Genomic DNA, 25480 nt, shown 5'->3' with positions numbered 1-25480 from the left:
CTCCAATCCCGTTTCAGCCGAGTCCAATTCCAGCTGCCGCGTGGCCACTGGTCTCTCTGACACATTGCTAGACCTTTTGAAACTTTGGTTTCTGAGTCCTGCTGTCGTCGTCGAAGTGGGAAAGGAGGAGCTGGAAGAGGGATGAACTGTACAGGACATTAGCCATGTTTCCATTCACATATTTTGATGCAAATTTTGAAGTATGGCATTATAAAAACCTGTAAAATGCATAAAGACTTTTGCAATTACAGGCAAAAAAAAACGTTTTTTACGTTAATTTGAGGTGGATTTTGCCTTTGTTGATGCGCTTAATGGATTAGGGAAACGCCTTCGTGGAATAAATTCTGATGTAGCGAACGATTAACTCACATGAGTGAGGGCTGTTTGTGTTGTCAGCATCTTCTTGGATATTCCAATGACGTGTGAATGCTTGTCTTTGTCTCGGGACAGCAGGAAGCGATGCCAGAAATAGCTGACATGAAAGCCTGATTAAAGCCCGACCTGATTAAACCCTGCCTAATTGAAACAAATTGCTGAAGACCTCTCTCCATGTTTTTTCTTGTAGATGAGGTAGAATGAGTTGTTTTGTTTCCCGTTCGCTACCTCGACTTCGAATAATTCACATTTGTTATTGTGCGGCTGCTGAGAGTGACACATAGACAAAGACAGACAGAGAGAGCCCATGAAGTGTTACTATGGTAAGAGATAGACAGATTACGATGTCTGAATATTCTTTGTGGACCCAGAAAAATAGCAGATTTGAAGACAAATAGCAGATTTGTAGTCAATAGGTTCACACACAGTAGCAGGAAGTCCAAATCTTTGAAAAACAGGCACGTTTTCTCCTCAAATGTTTAATCTGTTTTCTGCACCATTAAAGTCCAGGAGATGACAGATTTGGGGTAACCAGAATAGTGCTGGTATTTTGGAACGGTTTTATGACTCTAACATACCGAAGCAGTTACACGAAGGCTGCAGGATTATTGAGGAAGACAGTTTCAGCCATTTTGCTTAAATCATACAAATAGGAAATGACACTGATCAGATTCATATTTCATTGTACCAACTGCATGTCAGCTGATGCATGGCCGCTATTATGCAAATGCTTTCACATTTAAGCTGTCATTTACATCAGTGGCCGGGGATGGAGATTTTATTTACTGTTTCGATGAATCATAATAACTGGCGTTCCCGTTTAGGGAATTGGAACGGAACGGAGGCAGAAATGGAGGGAGGGTCAATGAATGCACATATTCTTTTTGCCAATCGAGTCGGAGACAAAGATCCGTCGTCATTAGCCTCAGTTTAGTCCCTGTGGCACTTCACAGTTGCATAAGACTTCAGTTGGAGAAACACATTAAGCCTGTACTATTTAAAGACACTCCCTGTTCACAATTTTGTGTATTTCTGGATGTTTGGAGCAGAAAATGCAAACACCAGTTTTATTTCAGGCAATGCTGCAATGTAAGACATTTTTTTTGATGTATTTCTTCTCTTTATTGATTGTTTCTTTATCTCATCATGGCGTATTTGCTTCATTTTATTGTAAACAGCTTTATTTTGCTCGTTGTGATGAACCTTTCACCCGACTCTGCAGCTCCCCTCAGCTACACGGAGCTTTACAGTGAGTTTTAACTACCTCTTTAGCTGCTGGTAACTACTGTGTTGGCTCGCTGCTCTCATACTGTCATCTTCGGTGACAGGAGGCAGCTATTTTCAGCAAAAAAAAACTAAAAACCTGACTGTACTGTACTTGCTCGGCACCAAACGACAGAAAGACACGGTTAGTGGCTAACTGGTAAACATCTGTAGAGCCAGGTTTTACCCTCAGGTTTTACCCTCAGGAGTTGATCGGGACCAAAACAGAGCGAAAAGACAGTGGATATTATCATGTTTCCCCATAACTGTTAGATGTGTAAATGAGGAACTGTTTGTAAAGTTTGCCATATCAACTTCAAAGGTGGCGCTTGTTTTCACTGCCCCCAAGTGGCCAAAATAAATTGCAGTTTTAAACCCTCATTACAGGTTACAGTGTGACATCCTGATTCAACTTCAACCTCCTTTACTGTAGTAGTTTGTCCTCACAGTGTTAGTGTGCAATAAGAGGCTCTTCTCCAGATGAACTGATTTAGATAATTAGACATAATGGCAAGAAATTCCCCAAAAAGAGGGCTACAAAAATATAGCTCAAACTGTAATACTGGATGTGTCGTATGAATTAAATCTTAAACTGTCAGACATATGTGAAGCTGTCATTTAGGAGCAGAAAACGTGCTGTCAGCCAGTGGGGAACAGGTGGTGTTGAAGGCTGAGCTTACAGCAGAGAGTCGGCAAACATCCAACCCTGATACATCCTCTCATACCTGCCAGTGCAGAGGTTGTGATGGCAACAGAGTCACACCTCTGAAAACTAAAACACAACCCTGTGTTGTCAAATGTTGTGTGTCCTACACGCTGACAGAAACATCTCTTTTTATATTTGTCTTTTTTTTCTGTTTTGAAAGAGAAGTTATCACGGCCAGAAGGCTTGTGTTCATAGTTGAGCGGGAGTGGAGCTGAAAACAGCCTTCGGTGAAATATGTAACATTTGTTTGTTGTAGTGAAATGATTTAATGAATATAATCTAAAAAGCAAATTTCAATTATTTTCCTTTCAGGGTTTCATTCTATTTAAAAATTCACTGAAACCTTTATTTAAGAAATTATCCACAGTCCATGTTTAATACGAATGTCCAGCAGTGGACACAACCTACAATGGGCTAACCCTCCTTGTAGACACTAACGGGCTGTAAGGCTTCATAAAACACACTTCATTCAAACTCAAAAACAATCAGCTATGTATGCAGGCAGTCGGCTCGAAGTCGTTGTATAAGTCATTCCATACATTCTTATAAAACTAAATTAAACTCACCAAGCTGTCTGCCCGCATAGACTTCCATACAATCGTACTTCTTTTTGCAACCAGAGGAGTCGCCCCCTGCTGGCCAGTAGAGAGAATGCAAGTTTAAGACACTTCCGCATTGGCTTAACTCGTACTAGAGACAATTAGCAAGAACATGTGTGTTTATTGACACTATATGTACAGTATGTGTGTGTGTATGTGTGCGTGAGACAAAATGTAATACCTTAGACAAGTAATACGATTATTCTGTTAATTTGCATATACAGTACATAAGTATGCTAAGTTATAAGCCTCACAAACGATGGCAGACGTTGCAGGGAGGAGTCTCTGTGGGAATGAGCTGGAGTCCTGCAGGGGAGATTGCACTTATCAGGAGGCTCCCACTCTTGACTGTCATTTGTAATGCGGAGCTGCTATGCATGCTTCTCACTAACCTGGAGACGATGCGGACGTTGAAAAATAGGTGGCTGTCTTCAGCCCCCTCCCTCCCAAAGCTGGAGGAGACAATAACATATCTGTTCCCCCTTCACGCTCCCAACTAATGGCAGTTCATCTTGCATTTCCTGTCATAGATGTTGCGGGTCCTCTTGCTGGCAAAGTGAACAAATTTAACCATCTGGCTGCAAACTGTTTTCCCTGTAGACCACCAATTTATATATTTGTCTGCTGCGTATTGTCTACATCTCACAACCTGTACAGTATGCACCAGTGTGCATGTAAAAATAGTATAAATAATGTGTTTTTCCTGGTAGTTTTGTGGCGCTATTACACTTCCTGGGTTAACATATATGTCATTATATCACGTACACGTCGACACCTCAGTCTAGTCCTCTAAGTGCCGTAGGATTGATCACGCTCTTAGTTGTTTGTTCGTAAGCGATGCACGTATAATGTGAGGACACCTTCTGATGCTCTCCTGTAGAGGTTGAATGTGATCGCTTTGGACAAACGTCTGACAAACTAATGTAATGGAAAAGTCAATTGGCCATTGACAGGCATAAAATTCAGTAAGGCGAGTGTATTGATTTATAACATATAATATTTAATACACGTAATTCAAAGTACTAAATACAATGCCCTAACACATTAAAATAGGAGGTAATTCACGGTGTAAGTGAAAGATGGATGATGATGATGAAAGCTTTGAGGGGAAATGAAAAACAGACTTTTTCAGTGCTTGTGCGCATAGATTTGGGTATTTGGAGTGCTTACTAACCCACAAACTGTGAAATAAGACAACCTGGTCAGTTTATCAAGCCCCGTCTAGGCAAAGGTGCACCATATGTTTCTTGAACGCCAATCAGAGCAGACTGGGCTTTTCGCGAGGGGGGGCTTAAAGGAGACAGAGCGTTTCAAGCAGATATATTCAGGTATATTCAGAATACGAAATCTAAAGTGTTTTAAGCCTGTAAGTATATTTTAGTAGAAAGCCCAAATACAAATATGAGCCTGATAATGAGCAATGTGTCCCGTTTTAGGTTTTTTGCACTCAAAGTCAGTGCGAGTCTTATGTTATCTGGGCAAGTTATCATGTTGCATGATAACAAAATGCTATTTTTCTTGCTTTAGTTGGGACCTTGAACGGTTCATTTACCATGTTCCTTGTCTGTGACTTTGTTTAAAATCACACCTGAGCAGATTGCAATGACGAGTCTAGTTTCCTCTCTTTGTTGCAGCGGTGAATCCATTCCGTTTGGTTCATTATCCTTCTACGGTGATCAATCTCACCGCTGGGTAAAATGTTTTTTTTATGTTGACGTTGTGGTTATTACAACTTACTCTGGGAGGCTTCAACGTCTTTATACTTTACATTCAATTTGTACTGGTGACTTTATTTGCAATTTTTTTTGTAAACATGTAGCCCTATTTATCAAAGAAGCAACTTTATTCTATAAGGGAGTGTCATACAAACCATAAATGTGTGCCAGTATTTATGGCTTGCTATAGAAGATTAAACACACACTTTCAGTGTCCTTGCTCTTTATTTATGACTCCCCGTTTTGCTGCCATTGCACAATCGATACATACAAACTAAATGAATAAATAATCAATTAGAGTCTGTGACCATTATAGGATTTTTAAACACCGATGAACTGTGTCTTGCGGTCGGTGGTTTTCAGAGAGGGCCAGTTCTTGGTTTGCCAATAAGGGTGTTGCTGCTTGAGTTGCTCCGTAAAATGTGGTTCTATTACCGGGTCCATTAAGTATACCTCTGTATAATGACACTCCACTCGCAGACGTTTTTCTCTCGACCCCTCTCCTAATAACCCTTTTTACATTTCATTTTCGTTATTTAGCGGGCAGCTCTTATCCTCAGCCACTTACATTTAGTCAGTGAACATAAATTAAAGGACTCAAAAGCCCTGGTAGGCAGGTGCACATCGTACAAGCAGGGAACTGGGGTTAAAGGTTCATTTTAGTTTAGGAAAGGCGAGAGCTAAAGTGATCCATGTGGTGTGCAGGAGGCAGTGTGTAAGAGGAGTGAGGAATGAACTGTTAGTGTCATGGCTGAAACACAAGATTAAAGATGCATGTGTCACTCCCACAGGTGACAGTCAACGACAAACAAAAACAATAAATGTGTCAAAGTTGATGCATTCAGGGAGTACACAGAAAAACACTGCCTTTGTGAAGCTGATCTTTTTTACTTCAGGTGCAATATCTTAAGTCCTTGTTTGTGATATAAGAGAAACACTCCCTGTAGATGACAGACAAAAGCCTTTTCTTTTATAAATAATAATCCGTCTGTGGTTCGGACCTACAATCATCCTCTTTGACTGACACACTTACACTTAAAACATGACCACAAATCAGAAGTCCTTGCTGTGGGTAAATGCAATGCTCTCCTCAGCTTTTTTATTTTACTGTTCAGAGTTACTGTAGAGGTTGTTTCCAGTGTGACCCGTCACAAGATTCAAGATTCAAAACTTAATGGTCATATGCACAAATAATTAGCTGCACTATACAGAGACATTCTCAGTTTACTGCCCTCTCTGGGATATGAAATAACAAAACCTTACAAAGAGTGTCTCAACTATAGTTCATTTTAAGAACATTGGACTGTCATAGCCAGGCATTGTTTGATGGTAATGTAAAGTTCACTGATGGTGTAACAATATTGAAAGACACCACGCAGTATTAAATGGGCAATAAGGGCGAATTTATCGGGTTATTTCCACTGATGCTCCACAGAATGCAAAGCAGATGAATTGACTAACTTTACTGAAAAGCTAAAGTGCAGTCTGTATTCTTCTGTTCCTCTCACTGTGCTTTAGCATATTTAGTCTCCTCTTCTCAGTTCTCTCATTCATCTCTGATGGGTTTTATTTTTTTCTGACAGTAATATGGGATGATGTGAGAGTGTGAAGTGTAATTTATGCGAGGCACTTGATAGTGGAGCCATGCGAGATGGGGCTGAGCAGTTTCCCTCACCCCGCCCCTCCAACCCCCTGCCCTGAGGGGGCGTGGAATTGAGTAGAATGGCTCCACTCATCCTTATATGAATTACTCCCCATATGCTCCACCTAGACAAACTCATTCAATGTGCAAAAACGTCATATATTTTCAGATTAAATATTTATTTTTGGAGGTTTGACAACTTGAAGTGTGACATTTGTCTGTTGTGGCTTGTTTTAAACCTCTCTGATGCTGATTCTGTGAAAGCACTTTGAAACATTTCCAGTGACTCAAATTGTGAGGAAAAATCTATTTGTCTCCGCTGCTGTTTTCATTTTGTTGTTTGCGTCTTTGTGACAATGAATGTGAAACGAGCCTCTTCTGTTTATTTATACTTCATTTCAACAGGCAGCAGCAAAGATGAACTTAATTATTACATCAAAGACTTGTCTCTACTCATCCACTGGACCCCACCCTACCCATGTGACGCTTACCCGCAGTCATTTTGTCAATGTGATGTAGTTGTCTCAATTACAAATGAAACCATGACCTCCTATGGAGATGTTAAATCGATTTTCACACATAATCATCTCTGCGGTGGTGTAGCTATCCAAAGCTAATGCAGCTCTGTGAGATTGAGATTGGATTGCTATGGTTGTCTGGCAAAATCAAAACCACACACATTTACACGACGAATGTACTGGGCCATGTTTTGATGTCGGCTTACTAAAGCTCTGTTTTGTCTCTGGTGTGTTGCAGTCCTGCTGCGTGAGGAGGTGGCCCAGCTCCAGGAGGAGGTGCACCTGCTGCGGCAGATGAAGGACATGTTGAGTAAGGACCTGGAGGAGACCCAGGGAGGCTGCTCGGCCGACGTGCTCTCCGCCACCGAGCTCCGCGTGCAGCTGGCCCAGAAGGAGCAGGACCTGGACCGAGCCAAGGAGGCTCTGCAAGGTAAGGACCTCCATAGTGAACAAGAAGCTGAGTGTGCTATTTAAAACACTAATTAATTATTAATATTGAATATGGATAATGACGCTGCAAGAGATCGAAGGCCAGGAGTATTAGTGGATAATATTATCAGTTTTCAGTGGTACCTGAATGGTAAAATAATTGATAATTAAATGTATTAATTATGTATTTGAAGTGATAAACCGTTCGAGGATTAGAGTTAGGGTTAGCTAATGCATTATCCCTGCTTTGATTCTGGCTGTATGGGGAACTTTGTTGCATTTCATGCTTTCTCATTGTCCCAAACATCTTCTGAAAAATAAACGATTAATTACAACCATAGTGAATAAAAAAGGGTTAGGCTTATGTACCTTTTTTTTCCCCATGATTTTCCCAACTTGTGGAAGCCATTTGCTTTAATTTAACTTGAGAAGATGTGGAAACATTTACTACTTTTTGAAATAAAATCAAGTCTGTTAAAGTTATCCAACGTAGTAAATGTTTTTATTACTTTGTCTGGGACAATTCTCATCGATCAACACAAAAAAGGAAATCTAAAAGTGAGTTTAGAAAATACATTTTCATCCGTTGTCCTAGATGTCAAACTTACACCTAAAAACAGAATATAAAAACATTACTTATAAAGTTAACATGTGCGAAAGAGCTTATTAACAACCTTAAAACTCAGATTTGATGAACACAACAAAAGTAGTTGTGGATGGATTTGCCCTTTTCGGCGTGACTGTGAACATTGGAAGTATGCGAAGCAGAGTGAAGCAATTCTAACTTCCTGCTCACAACATTCTGTCACCATTTTGCTCCCAGCTGCTTAAGATTGTTTTCAGTTTGCCACTCAGAGAAAACCCGCTGCTTTTTGCTCCTTAAGGCTTGAAATCGGTGCATTTTTACATGTTTAATGTTAACATGAGTAACAGCGTGGTTAATGCGCTCCATTAGATGCATTATGGTCCATTAGCATGTTTTCTGCTCAAGAGAGCTTTCATTTTTCAAAAAAATGCCGCTCCAAGCTGCAGGCACAACACGCAGCTCTGTTCCCACTCTGCACCGCCCACATAACCTGATGTAGCCTACGTACAGCACTGTACTGTAGAAGCTCCACCGTATCACGGCTGTAGGCTAATTTAAAGATGAGGGAAGAAGTGATTTTAAAAACAAATCTTGTCTGCATTAGCTTCACCTAAACCGTACAAGGAGACATATTCAAGACAGTATTGCATTTCTGCACGCCTTAAATATTAAATTGTATTTCAATTACCTAGAGAAAAAAAACCCAGACAGACTTCAAAAGTAAAAGTTATGTGTTGAAATGGTCGGTAGACTTCATTCTTGACTTGTAATATTCTGATGAAGACTTTCTACTTGAGCTGGCGTTGTCTTGTCCCATAATAATAACACGCTCTGTGAACTATTAGTGATGTATTTCTATATTTCAAGTTGAAAATGAGTGACCTTGTGACCAGAGGAAACACAAACACTACCTTATGAAAAGAGAGCACCCTGGATTATCTGATGAAGTACCAATGTGTCGTACAGATTAGGCTGGGCAATAATTCAAAATGAGAATGTATTCTCATTCAAGAAATCATATTGTGATGACATCACATATCGAGATTTCGCGATACACAATTACCTCATTTTCAATTGATAAAAACAAGCGCATACTAACTCAAAACTCTCTGAAAATGTAATGTGAAATGTTTTCAGGGAAATATCATTTGAACATTGAAATTTAGTTTATGCATCACACTTTACATTACCGCTCAGTTCACTGAGAAATGTGGAAATATTATTTTTTTCTTGATGATTTCACTGAAAACAGTTAATACTCACTACTTTTCATTTGTATATACAAAAATAGGACTATTTAGTTATTGAATGCTAAGCAGTGCACAGTCGATTGCAGGGCATCAAGCAAAGATGTCATCAGCGTGGCAGTGAATCATTCTTTTCAAAGAATAATCGCCCGTGGAATGAGGCAGAGCACAAAACCGCCATTCGGTATCAGACAAACACAGAGAATGCTGTCAGGGGATTTTGTTGCTGCGACATTTCACTTGACACTTGCGGCCTACGCTTCTTTACGAAAGAATTGAACAAAAACAAAACAGACTGGGGCAGAGTAGAACAGAGCAACACATCAAATGAATACGTATCTCTTCTTGTGATGTTTGACTGTGTGAACAGACTGCACACAGGCTCATACAGTCAATTGTATGACTCGGGCCTGTTAATGAAGGCCAAAGCCTACAGAGCCCAGCAGGCACTGACAGCAATCAGCGGCTAATGAAAGCTTTATAAAGGAGGACTTGGGTTGGCTTATGAGGTTCAGAAACGTTAAGCAGGGTGGATCTGGTCTGCAATTAGGATGGGGTATATGGGAGGACAACAGGAAATTGTCTGTTGTCATATTTAAGAGTGGTTCTGTTGGAGTAGGTCCAGAGAGACAAATTGACTGTGAACTTGAGTGAGAAGGCATTCCTCTTGCCATTTTTTTGTTGTTTTCGCTCTTACAGCTTTTTTTTATACAAGCAACAGAGATGTTGGCCGGGTCAAAAAGAATATACATTTGCATTTGGTGGGGAAAGCAGCAGGATTTCTGAATTATTAATATTTTTCATTGTTATTTTCCACATGACCTGGCCTGTGCAGCAGGAGCTGGTTCCTAGCTGTTGTGTTCGTCCACGGTTGTCACACTCCATCTTCATACACTGACACTGGGGCTCACTCAGACTCCAAGGATACTTTGCAGTTTTGTTTGCATGTGGTGGGTAGCAGCCAGTGGATTTTGCATCTGTCCACAGCATTTACAGTTGTTTCCGAGCAGAAAGTAGAAACACTTCTGTCATCTCATTTTCTTGTTTGTGCTGCTTTTCCAGCTTCTGTCACCAAATGCATTCATGGCTGGCCATGGTACGAGACAATACTGGTGATGACTGACATCATGCAGAAGGAAACTCTGGCTTACTTTGTTAATCTTAATACGTTGATGAGACAGTGAGGAGAAAATGAAAAAAATAGTGGTATTGTTTTATAAAAGGAAAAATCGCAGAGCCAAAACCTCGCCTTCACACCAAAAGGCGAGATGCAATGCATTTTACAAAGAGGGATTACAGCACAGCCTTTCCTCAAAGGCATGCACGGCGTTGACTGTTGTTGTGCACAGCTGATGGAAGCAGTTGTGTTGATAATAAGAGAGTGCTTGAAAGAAACGTTGGCAGACTTATCACACTCGGCTAATTGCTGATTAAAATGTTTGTGATGGTTGATATTCAGCAAAGTCACAGAAATTGTCACTTCCCCTTTGATTCTCTTTCAAAGAGGGTTTCAGATGCTGTTTAACAGTCAGACAAGCACTTCGTGACTCATTTTGTAAATCTCATTTACTTTTGAAATCACATTTTGGTTTTATTGCACACATTTGAATGCACATTTCATTACTATTACAGTGTTATTTAAGCTACTTCAGACGTAACATTCAGTACGTCTTTGCAATAAATCTCGACGAGTCCGAGTCTTGTTTACACTGGATCACTTCCGGAGAAGCAGAACCTGGTCAGGTATATTTCTAATAATCCTGAAGTGCTCAACAGTCTTTGTCTGCTGATTTCTTAATAATACAGTACAAAAAAAAGACTCATTGGTTGGAAATAGTTGTGTTTTTCAGTGACTACAAAAGGCTTAATGTTCTTGTGAATACCTCATTAACTGCAGCAATTTCCGTGTGCTGCCAATTGATTGGAGGCGAGATGTCGACTCTATTTGATATCCCCCCGTTTTCACAAGGCGGGCATATTGTGAACACCCCACCAGATGCTCTGGCAAAGAGTTTTCCTCAAAGAATGAGAGCAATGTTTGCAGAACTTAAGTGCCCCGGGTGTTTTTCATTGAAGTGCTACCAACAATTATTGTGAAGCAGACTAGCTTGGTGTTTTTTTTTTTTCCAGTTTTCATGTATTTATTTTCCTGTGGTTCTGCTTTGGCTGAAAAAAAAGCAAAAGGCTGGAGTGATGAAGTATAGCGTGAATGAAAAGCATCATCCCCTTCTCTGCTCTCTGCCTCTTGAGATAATACCTGTTTACTTTGGGAATGGTTCATTCAGTTTGCGGGTAAATTACGTGCAGATTTTCTGGTGCCTGTGAATACAAAATGAAGAACGCAGAGAGGAACACCGCTATTCAGTCTTTTATTCTTCATTTTGTCCCTCGCCGTCTCCCACTCTCTGCCTTTTGTTTGGTGTGATGCCCACACCGTTTCAATGTTAAGGCCTGAGCTCGCTCCCACTGTGTGCCAGACATGAGCCTGTGAGCACTATAATTGTAATCGTGGGTAATTGCCAACCTCTCTCAATTGTAGGTTTTGTTAAGATGCCTGTGGGCACTCGGTCCAACCCAAGGGCTGCCGCTTGAAGTCATTTCATCTTCACCAACATTAAAGTACACAAATGACGACGAACTGAAACGGTCTTGGTGATCTTGAAAGCCTAAAGTGAAGGCTAATGCAGTTGGACTGTTCCTTAAATGTGTTTACTCGACTCTTATTTGGACTTTCTCATCGTGTAGCTCGTGTTCAGTGAGTTTTATAAGTATAGCTGGCCCTCTCTGCTGTTTTTAATTAACTATTTCTGCTTCGGCTAATTACTATCACTGAGGGACTCCCAGTCAGTCCACACAGCTCAAATAAAAAGCAGCAGACAGCAAGGTATCATCACAGCACAGTCTGCCTGCTCTGTTTAGTGTCATTTCACGCTACACCGTACACAGAAAGCAGCTCTGTCCTTGACTTCAAGGCCTCTTCCTTCACTGGCATTTAAACACCAATATACACAGACACACACTCAGTGCACCAAAATCGCATCAGGCTACATTACATCATGACATTAAAGTAATTGCAGCAGAGTTTTAGTGGTGTCTTTTATTTTTAAACAAATTAAGAGTTTTTATTTTTTTAAAAGACTACATTTTCATTTTGAAAGTCAGAAAAAAATCCTTCTCAGCTTAGTCGACTAATGTGTTGTCGCAAGTCTTTTGTTAATTATTTCTCATTGCTGGCAGCAGCTTCATGATAGCAGGAGAATGAGGATGGTTTCGCTGTTGAATTTGCACCTCAATCTATTGAAATTGGAAGGACCTGGAATGGGTTCGGGTCTCAGTGGCCCCCTAGTGGCAATCCAGTGCACCTCAGTTAGACAAAGAGACATTTGTGCCAGCACCGCTGAATCACAATCTACGACGCAGCTGACTCACATAGCCTGCACCTGAAAAATTAGGCTCTGTCCCTTTTTAAAGATTGCAGCGCCAGTAAATGTTGTTTTGGAATCCAGTGAAGACAGAGAGGTGAGTAATGAGCTGCTGTTACAGGATCAAAGTGTGATTTCTTTCCCCCCTTTGATTCCCTGATGTGTCAGTTCTGCTGCTTAAATAGCTTGTGTACACACAGATCACATATTAGTGTGTCACGTTTTATCCTTTTTTTAATGGCTACCTTCTAGGCTGTGCATCAATTTATAACGAAGGTCAAATGTCATCGCTGAGGTTTGTAGATTGTAGATTATTAAAACATTCATTCATTTTAATGAACCTGTTATATATCGCCATGACAGCAAAGATACAGTCGTAACACGACCTGCTCTACAGTAAGGACTGTTAAAGAGCACCATTGCAGATATCAATTTCAAGCAATGAGTTTGTTTTTTTGCTGAGGAAGTGAGGAGGTGAGCACACTGTGCAGCTCTGAGGCTCCGACTTCATTATTCAGCTGGCAGATTTAAAATCCCAAACCGTGAACCATGGACTCCCTCCAATGAGCTGATGTCTCTTTTGTTCTCTCCCCCAAATAATTATGTTAAGAGCCGACTAAAAGCCTGTCCCTTCTCTTCAGGGCTGAAGTTATACGGAGTAGCATCAGTGTGGAGTGGTTTCATTCACTGATGTGAAGAACATAATTGTCTGGGGGAGTGTGATAAGTGGGTCTACCTTTGTGACCCTGTCGTTGCAGGTGAACTGAACTTTGATAGCGGCCTTTGCTAAAAGACGAGATGTAGTTAATTGAAATGCGTAAACATTGCATATGCTACGGAATAGAATTCTTCAAAGGCCCCTGCATTGTTGGCACACACTCTTGTCCTTTATTCATCCATCTTCCTCAGTCAGAGACCAAAGAGGAAAACTTGATTGTTAGCGCAAGTTGAAAACAGAAAGGCAGGAAATGTTATTCAGCTGAAATCAATCTTGTTATATTTGCACCATAATAGATGGGGCACACCAGATGATGAGGGTTGTTATTAAACCATAGAGAAGCAGCGAGCGGGGTGTGAAATACGAAGCGCGGTGATGGGTGGGAGCCGCAGTGAACAAGATGGCTGAGTTTCTTTACAATCAAGCATCCCAAAGTCTTTTTCCTGGCACTGAATAATGTTTGATACTTGATTATACTTGTGTAGGAATTACACACAGAGTATCCGGCCTTATAACATGTGATGTGTTTTGAAGCGATAGCTCACCGAGCCTCCCTGTAGGCTTGAAAAGCAGCTGGTTGTAAACAGTTTGTAGTTTGCTTCTTCACAAGCAGCAGCAGCAGCTCTGGTCAGCTTCAATTCATGTCACTCACTAAAGGAGTTCCTGTTGTGACATGTTTACACACACACAAGACATGTCGCCTCCTGCAGTGTGACTTCACTGAGGCAAATTCTACCGTCTCAACATCGACCAGACAAACAACTGAATTAAAGGAAAAGAAACAAGACAAATACTCAACACAAATATGACTAATTGAGAGTACAACTGCTCAATTAGTAACCAGCTCCTCAACTTCCCTTGTAGCCTTTTGCTATCCTGACCACCATACATCCAGTCATTGTTTATCTATGTCTACTTTAGATACAATATACATGTATGTCTCTCTCTATTCAACCTATGTATTTATCTTTACATTTATTTATTATTTATTTATTTTGCGAAATACGCTTATTCGCTTTCTTGCTGGGAGTTAGATCAGAAGATTGATACAACTCTCCTGTCTGTACGCTAAATATGAATCTGGAGCCATCAGCATGTTAGCTTAGCTTAGCATAAAGTGTGGAGGCTAGCCCGGCTCCGTCTGTAGCAGCTCTGAAGCTCAATGATTAACATGTTTGTTTAATCCTTTAGAAAACTAGTTTCATGGGGTTATGTGTGTTCCTTGGCCCGGCCGCAATAACTTCCTTGAGTCGTGTCGTCACCCTGAAGTTGCCAGGCGATCATCGGAGACTCCTGTGTTTCCAATTTCTATGCTAAGCTAACAAGCTGCTGGTTTTAGCTACAAATTTATCGGACATGAAAGTGGCTTCAATTTTCTCATCTAACTCTCAGAAAGAAAGCAAATGAGCATATTTCCCAAAATGTTGAACTAATCCTTTTAAGCCGTTTGGAATACCAAAGTGTCCTGTGTAGTAACTAGTGAGTCGGCCCACTCGGTGCGGGTAATGTACGCCCTCCAGTAGCAAAGCCTCATAGAAGAGCCCAGCGGGCTTTTAGCCCACTGCAGCAGTAGATGCACACATTAAACTACTTTATAGCACAAGGGCTTTGGTTAGCTGGAGACCCTTCATGTGGGGAGCTCAAAAACACTTATGCAGATGTTTATAGAATGCCAGGGGCGCATGATACAGGCAGGTGTTTTTGTTTTTAGCATTTAGCAGTGGGAAAAGTGGCTTAGACTTTTGATGGTCAATGTTTGTCCTGATCTGCTCTTCTTCTGCTTTTAGTATCTGACACACACAAGGTTGCACAAAGACAACCATTGATGTGCATTTTAGAAATAGAGCAAAACCAGATATGATCAAAAAAGTACCCAAACACACAAACTATGTTCTTGCAATGCATGACAAGACAGAAGAAAGGTGCTTGCACGGATATCGTTCCTCCATATTCAGACTATTAAATTGAAGCCTCTCCAATAGCTTCCTCTCCGTGTCTGCCTCCTCCTCCAGCTCCACACACTTTAGTTTCAGCTCTGTATGGTTCCCTGGTGGTCCCCTCTAGTTTCATCTGGTAATAATTCATGGAGGCTTGGACCAAGCCACAGAGTACATGAGTCATGAGTGCACCAATTCCACAATATTACATCACATTTTGGCATTCTGCACTAATAAAAAACTGGAAGTGAACTGGTGTTAACTGCTTGTGCATGTGACTGTGATTGTGTCCAAGCTGTGTTTGGAAAAAATGCAAAACAAGCTTTTTCAAGCACAGCTTTGAATAAAGAAAACCCACTATGCACCTCAAATCCTCCCTCTTTTATATTGTTTCCATATTTACCTACTTCCCCCGAATCACACCTCCCCTCACACACAAGCACACACATTTCATAGCACCTTTAGCTACACCTTCAAATTCGACAGGTGACCTCTGACCTTTGGTTACTATTAAAACCTGTTACGGAAGTGAATAGAAGGAAGTGTGTGTGTGTGTGTGTGTGTGTGTGTGTGTGTGCGTGTGTGTGTGCGTGCGTGTGCGTGTGTGTGCGTGTGTGTGTGTGTGTGTGTGTGTGTATCTTCAACTGATAACATTAAAAGAGAAACAAGCTTCAAAGAACAAGTAGCCGCTGAAACTTGTTTTATATGAGACCATATAAACCACATAAAGGTCACAATAAAGCAAGGATGTGTGCATGTAAATGTGTTCTTCACATATCTTGAGAGCAATTGTCATGTGTATTGATTGCTGTAACAATACACTTTATACTTTGATCTGTAACTTTTGAACTGAACAAAAAGAAAATCTAATATAACTCACGCCCATTTTCTAGATAGTTTGAAATTTCAAACTATAGTTTGAAAATTTGAATTGTGTCAAAATCAGTTAGTTTTTTCGCTACTCCTCCTGACAATTTTAAGCAATTGTAACTACATTTCAGACAGAACACACATTTTTTGTCCTATTATTGATCAATACAATTGTTTAATACAGTTTTACCAAAGCTGGCCCCTCCGGAACACTTTGTGCTATTGCACCACAGTTGTTGGCTGTAGATATGATGAGTGAGTGACCATGACACATTTGATGCCAAAGGATGGGAGCAGCAGCATCGTCTTTCTATAAAGCAAGGAACTGTTCATTCGATCTACTTCACACACACACGGTACTTTAGTTTAGTGAATATCAACAATTTATATTTATTTACAATATAAGACAATGTATTGTATAATAATAATATGATAGGATATATAATACAATGAAATACAGTATAATATAACATAATATAATATAATACAGTAGCAATCTAACCAATCTGCCTATCTCTCTACTCATCCTATTTATTTATTCTTTCTTTAAGCATGTTATAGCCTACTGTGTCAGTCATAATTAGTTGTGATGTTATTGTCATATTTATTTTCCTTGGGCTATGTATCTTCTTCAGTAGGCCTATACTGCACCAATACTATCCTTAATGAAACATTATAAGGTTAAGGTGATGCTTGTATTCACACATAGTGGTAATGCTTAAAGTGCTTTCCTGTGTAATTTGTAGCCTATGTAATGGCTTTACAATATATTAAGTTGTGTGTAAGGTAACTGCGATGAGCCCAGGACCGCCTTTGTTCAATGAAAGTGCTCATATGTTGGTTATAAATGGTAAGTAACGGTACTAGCGTGAGCTGTGAATGGACCCTTTTACCGAGTCACAGTGAGGGCTTTCTTGTATCCGACACCAGGAAGGGTCGATGTTGCCAAACGGTCACAGGTGCAGGATGTGAGGCAGCGACAGTGTCTTTGGCTCATCTCAAAGACGGCTTTGATTTCACTTCCTGAGAGGCAGGTGCTCGGAGGTTTCCTGTTTCTCTTGGCCAATGAGAGATGTTTCTTGTCTCCATTCGCCGGCTAGTTTGGCTTGAATATTGCTTTCGCTCGGGAATTCCACCTCTGACCAACGGGTGTCAGGGAGAGATAGGAAAGGGGGGGGCAGGAGAAAATGGGGGAGAATAAAACGTGAGGGTGAATCTGTCCTTGTAAAAGTGCACTTCCATTCCACTCGCCTGAGCGTGCTCCCCAGACTACAACTTGTGAATGTCATGCAATTAAACCAGGCTGTGATAGAAGTTTAATTAATGACACACAGCTGGCTCAGAGGGGGATAACAGAGGGAAGAAAAAGAAAGGTGAACACATGACGAGCACCAAGAGGGAAACGGAGAACCGTGTGTTGTTGTGAAACATCCAGGACTCAGCACTGCTGTGCTGTCATGTCAAGGTGAAGAAGACAAAGGTGGACAGACACAGTGAGAATACATAAAATGTAAATAAACCCTATGTTGTCAGTTTGGGAAGATGGCCGGAGGGGAAGTCGCCTTAAAGCAGATGTCTGGAAAACAGCCTTGCGTGAAGAGGGAGAATCGAGAGAAATGCAGGAGATGCAGAGGAGAGAAAAGGGAAATGTTGTCTTTGAGGAAATTAGAGCTTCTGTGAATAACTACACTGAACCATATTCTTTATTATGATGCGTGGGTGAGGTGCCAGAGGATTAGAGAGAGAGAGAGAGAGAGAGAGAGAGTGTGTGGCGGAGAGATAGATGAAGAGAGAGACCCAGCTTCTAAAGAATCCAGCAGCAGAGAGGAGATTGACAGGACGGTTCATGTGTGATTCACCCCTTTATCAGCACGCTCAGTCACGCTGCATGAGACCAGCACGGGTATTTCATGTTTTTATCTAAAACGCTTCATATCTGAAAGCCACTCATAATTATTCATTAATAAACTGCTACAATCTGGACATGTCCTGAGTTTAAAAAAAAAGAAGAAGAAATGCTGCACATGAATCCCATTTCTGCAGTTAATATGTCTGAATGTGCAACTGTTTTTGACCAAAACATGTCATTTTAAAAGGCCCAGCCAATGTTAAAAGATAATTTTGCTGACTAAAAATCACTCCTCAGTAACCTGGGAAGGCAGCATTCATTTTTGTTTATTTGCTGTGTGGGAATAGACATCCACAACATGTTTTCTTTCTCCCAATCACAGTGCACACAACTCTGCTCGAAACATCATGAGGGAACTATTTTTTTTTCCGACAATTTATGCGATTTAACTCACCACCAATATCTCTCTCTCTCTCTCTCTCTCTCTCTCTCTCTCTCTCTCATATCTTCCTTGCAGCCATGAAGTCGGACCGTAAGCGCCTGAAGGTGGAGAAAGCAGACCTGGTGAACCAGATGCAGCAGCTTTATGCCACGCTGGAGAGCCGGGAGGAGCAGCTCCGCGACTTTATACGCAACTATGAGCAGCACAGAAAAGTATGGCACCCGTTTCTTGTCTCTTCTTGCTGTAGCTGGTGTTGGTTGGATGCACATTGGCGCAAAAAAAGGCCTGTCCAAGCAACAACAACTAGTGGTTTTATAAATAAGTCAACACATGTGTTGTTCCTCAGAAATGTGTGTGCATGCTCTGGATAGGAATATGGTACGGATGTGAGCACATTCTAGTCAAGTGTAAAGAGAATTGTTAAGCTCTCTGCATATTTAACTTGAGTGACTGACGATGTTTACATGACTACACATTGAGTTTGTTTTGGCTTTAGGATTAGATGTTCAGGTATGTGTATTGCTGGTGCATTATATGTTCAAAATCACTGACAAGACAACACAGGAAGTAGTGAAATTAGCAATTTAGAACCTTCTCTTCTTCTTGACTTTGGTTCGGTGCCCTTATTTACCAGGTTTGACTCATCACGTTTATTTTTCGAGGCCATGCTTGGTATGTGAAACAATCCATCAGGATCTCTGTGTCTACTAGGAGAGCGAGGATGCGGTGAAGGCACTGGCCAAAGAGAAGGACCTGCTGGAGCGAGAGAAGTGGGACCTGCGGCGGCAGACCAAGGAAGCCTCGGAGCACACGGGGATGCTGCGCTCCCAGCTCGACCTCAAGGAGAACCGCATCAAGGAGCTGGAGGCTGAACTGGCCATGGTGAGACAGAAAGACAGACAGACGGGGGGGGGGTTTAACTAGACAGACAGACAAGCAGGCGGAGAGACAGACTCCCTTAAATGCTTTTAAAAAACATTTATCTCTTTCTTTGACATTGTTAAATTTGATTTTCTCCATATTTTTGTTTATACTTTGTATTTTTTACGTGTTTAAATATAGATAAGAATAAAGGACACTTGATGCATACTGAACACAACCAGTACAGTTAACAAGGCTCAGCACAAGTTGAAACTACTGACAAGATCAGGGAAGACATCATACTCACAATAAATAGTAGCAATATATAAAGATACAAAAAGGAAAGCCCAAATTATAAGATTCATGTGTTTCACTGTTTTAAAGGTAGCACGTCTGTCTGTCTATACTGCATATAGTCAAACAAAGAACGCCTTTGAATGTACAGCATAGCCATCCGTCATGTCTCCAACCCTCAGATGAGTAACTGTGTCAATCAGAGAATGGAGATCCGGGTGTTTGAGCGGGTTGCGGACAGGGACTACTCTCCTAGGGTCATGGCGGTAAGATGGTCCCCCAGTTTTCAAATTGTACCTTTGTTGACCCTCCCGCTCCCTGGAAATCTCTCCTACTTGTGACCTAATTGTCGTTTAGGAAAGCCCCTCAGCTGCACGTTTTCTTTTGACTAACCCTCAGCCGACCCTGATCGATCCCAGTGATCCTAACATCAGTGATCCCACAAGTTCCCGCTATGATTGATCTGAATGTGGTTTTAATTATGCGAAGAAATGCTTGGGGGGGGGGGGAAATATTCTGACAACTAATGATTAGTCCAGAGGTTTGTGATTGTGTTCTGTTTTGCATGTCAAGGGCTATATGATTGATAATCGTTAGACCGCTGGTAGGTGGAGATGATTGCAACGAAGCTGATTGCTTCAGTGTTGATTTGCAGCCTGTCGTTGCTTGGCATGATGATACGGTTTGCGCAATAACAACAATTGAAGCATTTGTGAAACGGCAACAAGTCGAGGCTAATCAGAAAACGCATTCACAAAGAAACCAAACTTTTGACACAAAATACACTTGCAAAAACACATCTCCCAAGGCTCCAGCAGCTCACTGTGGTTCCTGCTAAAAGATGGCGAATTGTACTTTGTGTGGAGGCTCTGCTGAGAAAATGTTTTCATTCAACTTCAAGAAAAGCTTCATAATTTCCCAGTTTATCCATTTTTTTTTACACACCACACCATCCCCTGACTTTGTTCCCCGAAAGGAAGCAAACAGCAAAAAACCTCCAGATATTTTTCTCCTGCTTTTTTTTCTTCTCCCCGGCTTTCTGGAGTGGTAAGGAGAGATTTCACACAACAAAAGACGAACATGAACACAGCTGCATTTTTCATGAGGCGACAACCACACGAGGAGCCCAAGGGAGAACTCATTGCCTGCATGCACTCGGGAGACTTCATAGGATTCTGGATACATAACTCGACATGTACATGTGCACACATACAGTATGACACATAAATAACAACAACAAAAACACAGAGAAAAAAACACCAATTCACTCAAATTTGCTCTTCTTTCTGACTGATTGCATCTGTCTGTCTACCTTCTCAAGGCCAAACAGTCACTAGCAACCCTGACCAAGGATGTGCCCAAGCGTCACTCTCTGGCCATGCCCACGGAAACGGTTGTCAACGGCAACAACCAGGAGTGGGTGATGCAGGCTGACCTTCCGCTGACCGCTGCCATCAGACAGAGTCAGCAGACCCTCTACGTCCACACGGGCCATCCCACAGACAGACAAGGTAGGAACGACGTGACCTGCTGGTTTTACCGTCCTCTGGCCTCTGCATGCTCACGTGAACCTGCTTCACACACATTGACGCCCGTCTCCTGCTCAGTACGACCAGATCGATGGCCACCGCCGATGCTCCGGTCGCTCCATTTCATGCGCTTTATGTAGCCGTTACACTGGACATATTTTGGGCTTTTTACAGCTTCCATTTGTCTTTGCCGCACACAAATATTTCCTCTGTATTTGACAAGTGGTGGCAGCTGAGGATCAGTTGGGTGTTAAGTATTGTTCCTGTCTGTTAGAAGTGAATTTACTTCATATGTTTTGTCTTAGACGTTGCAGTAAATTGACCCATCTTGTAAGGCAAACTTTAATCTATATTTTGCTTTTTTCGGCCGCTGTTTCTACTTTTCAGGCCCCTCACAACACCTGCTCCTGCAGCGTCACCATTTCACTGACTTGTGCTCACAAAGGCGGTGGAAAAACATTATCTGTCACTACTTTAGTGAACCATGGCTCACCCTACAGGCACACATTTGCAGCTAAAGTGCATCGCAAACTGCAAGCCAAAGCAAGAATAGTCATTGACTCCCATTTGAAATTCAAAACACACTTAATAGGCAGCTTTCCCATGCCTAGCTCAGCCACTTTGACTTTTGTCACTCCGGCTGGCAAATAGAACCGTGTCCTTTCGTTTCCTGTGTTGCACTGCAGCAGTGCAGCTAGCTAACCGTGACTCATCCTGATGTATAATCAGGGCCTGTTATCAAAGTTCAAAAAACGTTTTGCCTTTTCAGCATCAAATGTCTGCACAGGGGAGTCAGTACGTGGTAAATTAAAAAATATTTTTAAATTGTTATTCTGAAAAAGCTTTGGTCCTGAAGTAACATTATAGTTAAATAATCTTCCCCCTCAGAATGAATAGTAAAGTGTCGTCAAAGTGTCTGGGCCAGCCACACAGAAACAAAACTTCAAAAAAAATGTACGACTAAACATTTCTAAACCTAAGGACTACCGGCACCATCTCAGCCGACACCAACTAGCCTTGCTTCCACCAAAGAAGACGTCCATCTCAATCCTGGAGCTCAAACGGCTTGTTGGGGACATCTGGAGGAAGAAGCCGACAAAGACACTTAAAGAGAGAAAACATGTGAACAGTCGCGAACAATGCAATTGGCTGTACTACAGTATATGTATATAATTTTCACTGGTACACACACTCGCTCTGTGAAGCTGTTTTCACTGTTGCTTAGCAACTACGGATGATTGCGAATAATTTCGGGCTATTGGTCCGGGGCTTTTTTTTAAATATATTTTCGTTTTAGGATGTAGTGGCATTGTTGAGAAGAATCCGATGTGCCCTCTTCACTACTTTTGGTGCCCACTACCCCCCCCCCCCCCCAAAAAAGAAAACAAGTCTTATCTGTTTCCCCTCTTGTCCCGTTTAGTGGCTGCCGTGCGAGTGAGCCCGTGCCACTCGCGTCAGCCCTCCATCATCTCCGATGCCTCGGCGTTGGAGGGAGACCGGTCATCCACACCGAGCGACATCAACTCGCCACGCCATCGGACTCACTCCCTCTGCAATGTAAGAGCTGCCCACCACCTCTCCCTCCCAAGTAATCACCTCCTCTGTAGTAGCTGCCGACTGCACTGCTCCCTCGCCGCTGTCGTTTCCTTCCGCCTTCATTCTGGCTGAATTCATGTTTGCCCCACGCAGCGTTTCTCGTGTACTCACTCTGCAGCTCTCGTGTACTCACTCTGCAGCTTAATGTGGAAACCAGTTTGTGGTTGTTGCATAATTGCAATGCCTGGCAGCATGTCAAGGGACTTCCCCTTTGTGTTGTGATCTCTATCTTTCCCGGTCTTTATCGCCCACTCTGCACCACTTCTGCCGGCCTTCTCTGCTCTTGTAACTCTGTTCCTACTGACCTCTTTCTCTTTCTTCCCTCAGTCCCTAGAAGATCTGGAGGAGGCGAAGCGTAAGAAGAAGAAAGAGAAGATGGGGCTGGGCTCTCTGTCGCGTGTCTTCGCCCGGGGGAAGCAGCGCAAGTCCCTTGACCCTGGTTTGTTTGATGGTACTTCGACGCCTGATTATTACATAGAGGAAGACGCAGACTGGTAAAGCACACATGTCCAAGCGAACCAGCTGGAGAGCCTTTTGTGGCGGTGATCAGAAGACAGCATTGTGTTGTGTGTGTGTGTGTGTGTGAGAGAGAGGATGGGTGTGTGTTTGATGTCAGTGTGTACAGCTAAAATAATGTGTGTGTGTGTGTGTGCCTGCGCAGTCTCATACACATCCATACTTCCATGTGTGTGAGAGTGTTTGCATGCGTGTGTCGTCCATGATCAGAGGCCATGTGAGGAGCCGGAGGCGCGTCTTGCTTCGCTGAAGTGTAAACCTTAACAAGCAGAATGCACCTGTATGTATGTACAGTCCTGTAAATAGAGTGGACAGTGTGACACAGCGACCATGTGGATATGTTCTATTGTATCTGCCCCTCCAAAACGACTGTGTTACTGGATCTTTGAATTGTTCTTTACATTTTGACTTTTTGTTTTCACTCAACTGGAAACTTGAAGGACTGCTGTACTTGTAAATAACAACAGTTGATGTGCACTCTGTGCGTGTAAATGTCTCCTTGTCCTGAATGCCTTTTGGTTATTTTTGACATGTACTCCCTTCCCCTCACTACCTTTTTAACTTGAACTCCTCCCTGTTTATTGTCCTGCTTGGTCCATCCCCCTCCTTCCACACTGCCATGATGAGAACAGTTTCCTGTCGGCAAACATGCAGACTCCTCAAATCCGCCTCTAATTCGGTCGTACAACACATCCCTCAGCCGCCAAGAAAACTGCACTCCTTGATGTTCGCTCAAATGAGACTTCAAAGACGCTGCTAAGCGAGGAGTAAACTTTCTATGCAGAACAGTTTGTTCCACATCAACATGAAACCAAACAGGAAATGTAAAAAATGTGTTTTCTATCTGTCAAGATAGAAGGTACATGCCTGAGGTACATGTGTGACATGCATGCACATAGTCCCAGTCCCCAAATGCATGTTGAACAAAACCCCTGCTGAACAGAGATGTCTTTCTCTGGGTATGTTGTCGAGGAGGGGTTTAAAAAAAAAAAAAAAGAGAGGTCAGTTACTAATTTCATGTTTATTCATGATTTTAATAGATTTGTTATTCAGAAAAACGTTCTGATCAATGTCCAAGAGCTTAACATCCCAAACTGAACATAGAACATTTTAATCTGCACCTACAAGGCTCTTTATACAAACTTACATTTCAAATATATTAAAGGTCAGCGAAGTCAACAGTCACAAAGAAAACCCAGCACGACACTTTGAATGCTTAAGTAATTATCATACTTATTCATGAGGCTTTGTACCATTTTCTTACTGTAGGATCTTACAGTAGCTTGTAACTTTAGTGAAATTTATCTGGGGAAAGTTGGTCTAAAAAAAGAAAGCTATTATCATAGCATAAGTAGGATATCGTATTATACTGATGGTCAAGGAACCTCAGGAATTAGGTCACTTTACCAGAAAATCTGAACTTCAATTTAGAGGCCTGAGCGCGGAGCAGACATTAAATGAACTGTTATAACAATAACGAGTGCCAACCCAGGAGCTTAAAAATCAGATTTAAGCGGGCTAATCAAACTGAAGCAAACGCACATACCTTCTCCCACGATCTCCAAATTCTGATGCAGAGTTCACGCCACCAGCTGAAAAAAAAAAAAAAAAAAAAGCAATTAACTTTGTGCCAAAGGTTAATAGCGTTTCTTCAAGCACAAGAATGACTAGAGACGTTGGATTATTTTCCTCCTTTCATTGGATGGAGCCGGAGTCTGCACTGCCACCCACAGGAAATGGTTTCTCTCCCTGATATTAAACTAACACTGGGTATGTGTCAGTCTCATCTGAAACACTACAGAGTCACAGATTACAATGGAGCTGTGTTCCACACACAGTGCTTGTCAAAGATTATCATTTAGCTCGAGCTGCATTTGGGGCTCGCAGATATTGGATTTAGAGGTGAATCCCGAAGGTAATTCATAGATAAGTCACCATGTATTTAATTGTATGTATAAGAACAACGGCTCAACCACTTTATTTCATTAAGCATTTAATGAGATGTATGGAAGTCGAGGCTATTTTTTCATTTAACCAACCTCAGCTGAGGGGGAGGAAAGAACATATCAAATGAAAAACATTGTATGAGTTTTATGTTTTGAGCCACGGTCTCTTTGTTTGTTTTTTTATTTTCCACAAATATTTTTCCTTTTTTGTAAATTACAGAAATAAAATTAATATTATTATTAAAAGAGTTTTTATTTAAAGTTAAAGATGTAGGCCTCATTGGAGGACTTCTATTGTGAGGTCCTGAGATGTTTAGAAGTGGATATAGTAGCGAACTTTTAAAGGCATGGCAACAAAATTACGCTCAAAAGAACTAAGAATAAGATTATTTTAAAATAAAATAAATAACGTTGAACTTC

The 25480-nt window shown here is 41.6% G+C and overlaps 1 protein-coding gene across 2 annotated transcripts in view; it reads left to right on the top strand.

Annotated features, from left to right (window-relative positions):
* The window catches only part of LOC142952561 (kazrin-like), a 112780-nt gene extending 87300 nt beyond the window's left edge, over positions 1-25480 (top strand). Inside the window, exons 3-9 of one of the 2 annotated variants that reach the window (XM_076094351.1) lie at positions 7057-7248; positions 18394-18530; positions 19030-19200; positions 19656-19739; positions 20795-20984; positions 22423-22559; positions 22926-25480. In XM_076094351.1, the coding sequence (XP_075950466.1) occupies positions 7057-7248; positions 18394-18530; positions 19030-19200; positions 19656-19739; positions 20795-20984; positions 22423-22559; positions 22926-23096 (1082 nt within the window). In that variant the 3' untranslated portion in view covers positions 23097-25480. The remainder of the gene's footprint in view (positions 1-7056; positions 7249-18393; positions 18531-19029; positions 19201-19655; positions 19740-20794; positions 20985-22422; positions 22560-22925) is intronic. The other variant, XM_076094358.1, reaches the window with a different exon arrangement.

Source organism: Anarhichas minor, unplaced genomic scaffold (assembly GCF_050575085.1).
Source record: "Anarhichas minor isolate MPS153535 unplaced genomic scaffold, ASM5057508v1 ptg000003l, whole genome shotgun sequence".
Lineage (NCBI taxonomy): Eukaryota > Metazoa > Chordata > Actinopteri > Perciformes > Anarhichadidae > Anarhichas > Anarhichas minor.
The sequence above is the reverse complement of the archived record's forward strand: the minus strand, read 5'-3'. Positions and strand labels throughout refer to the sequence as shown.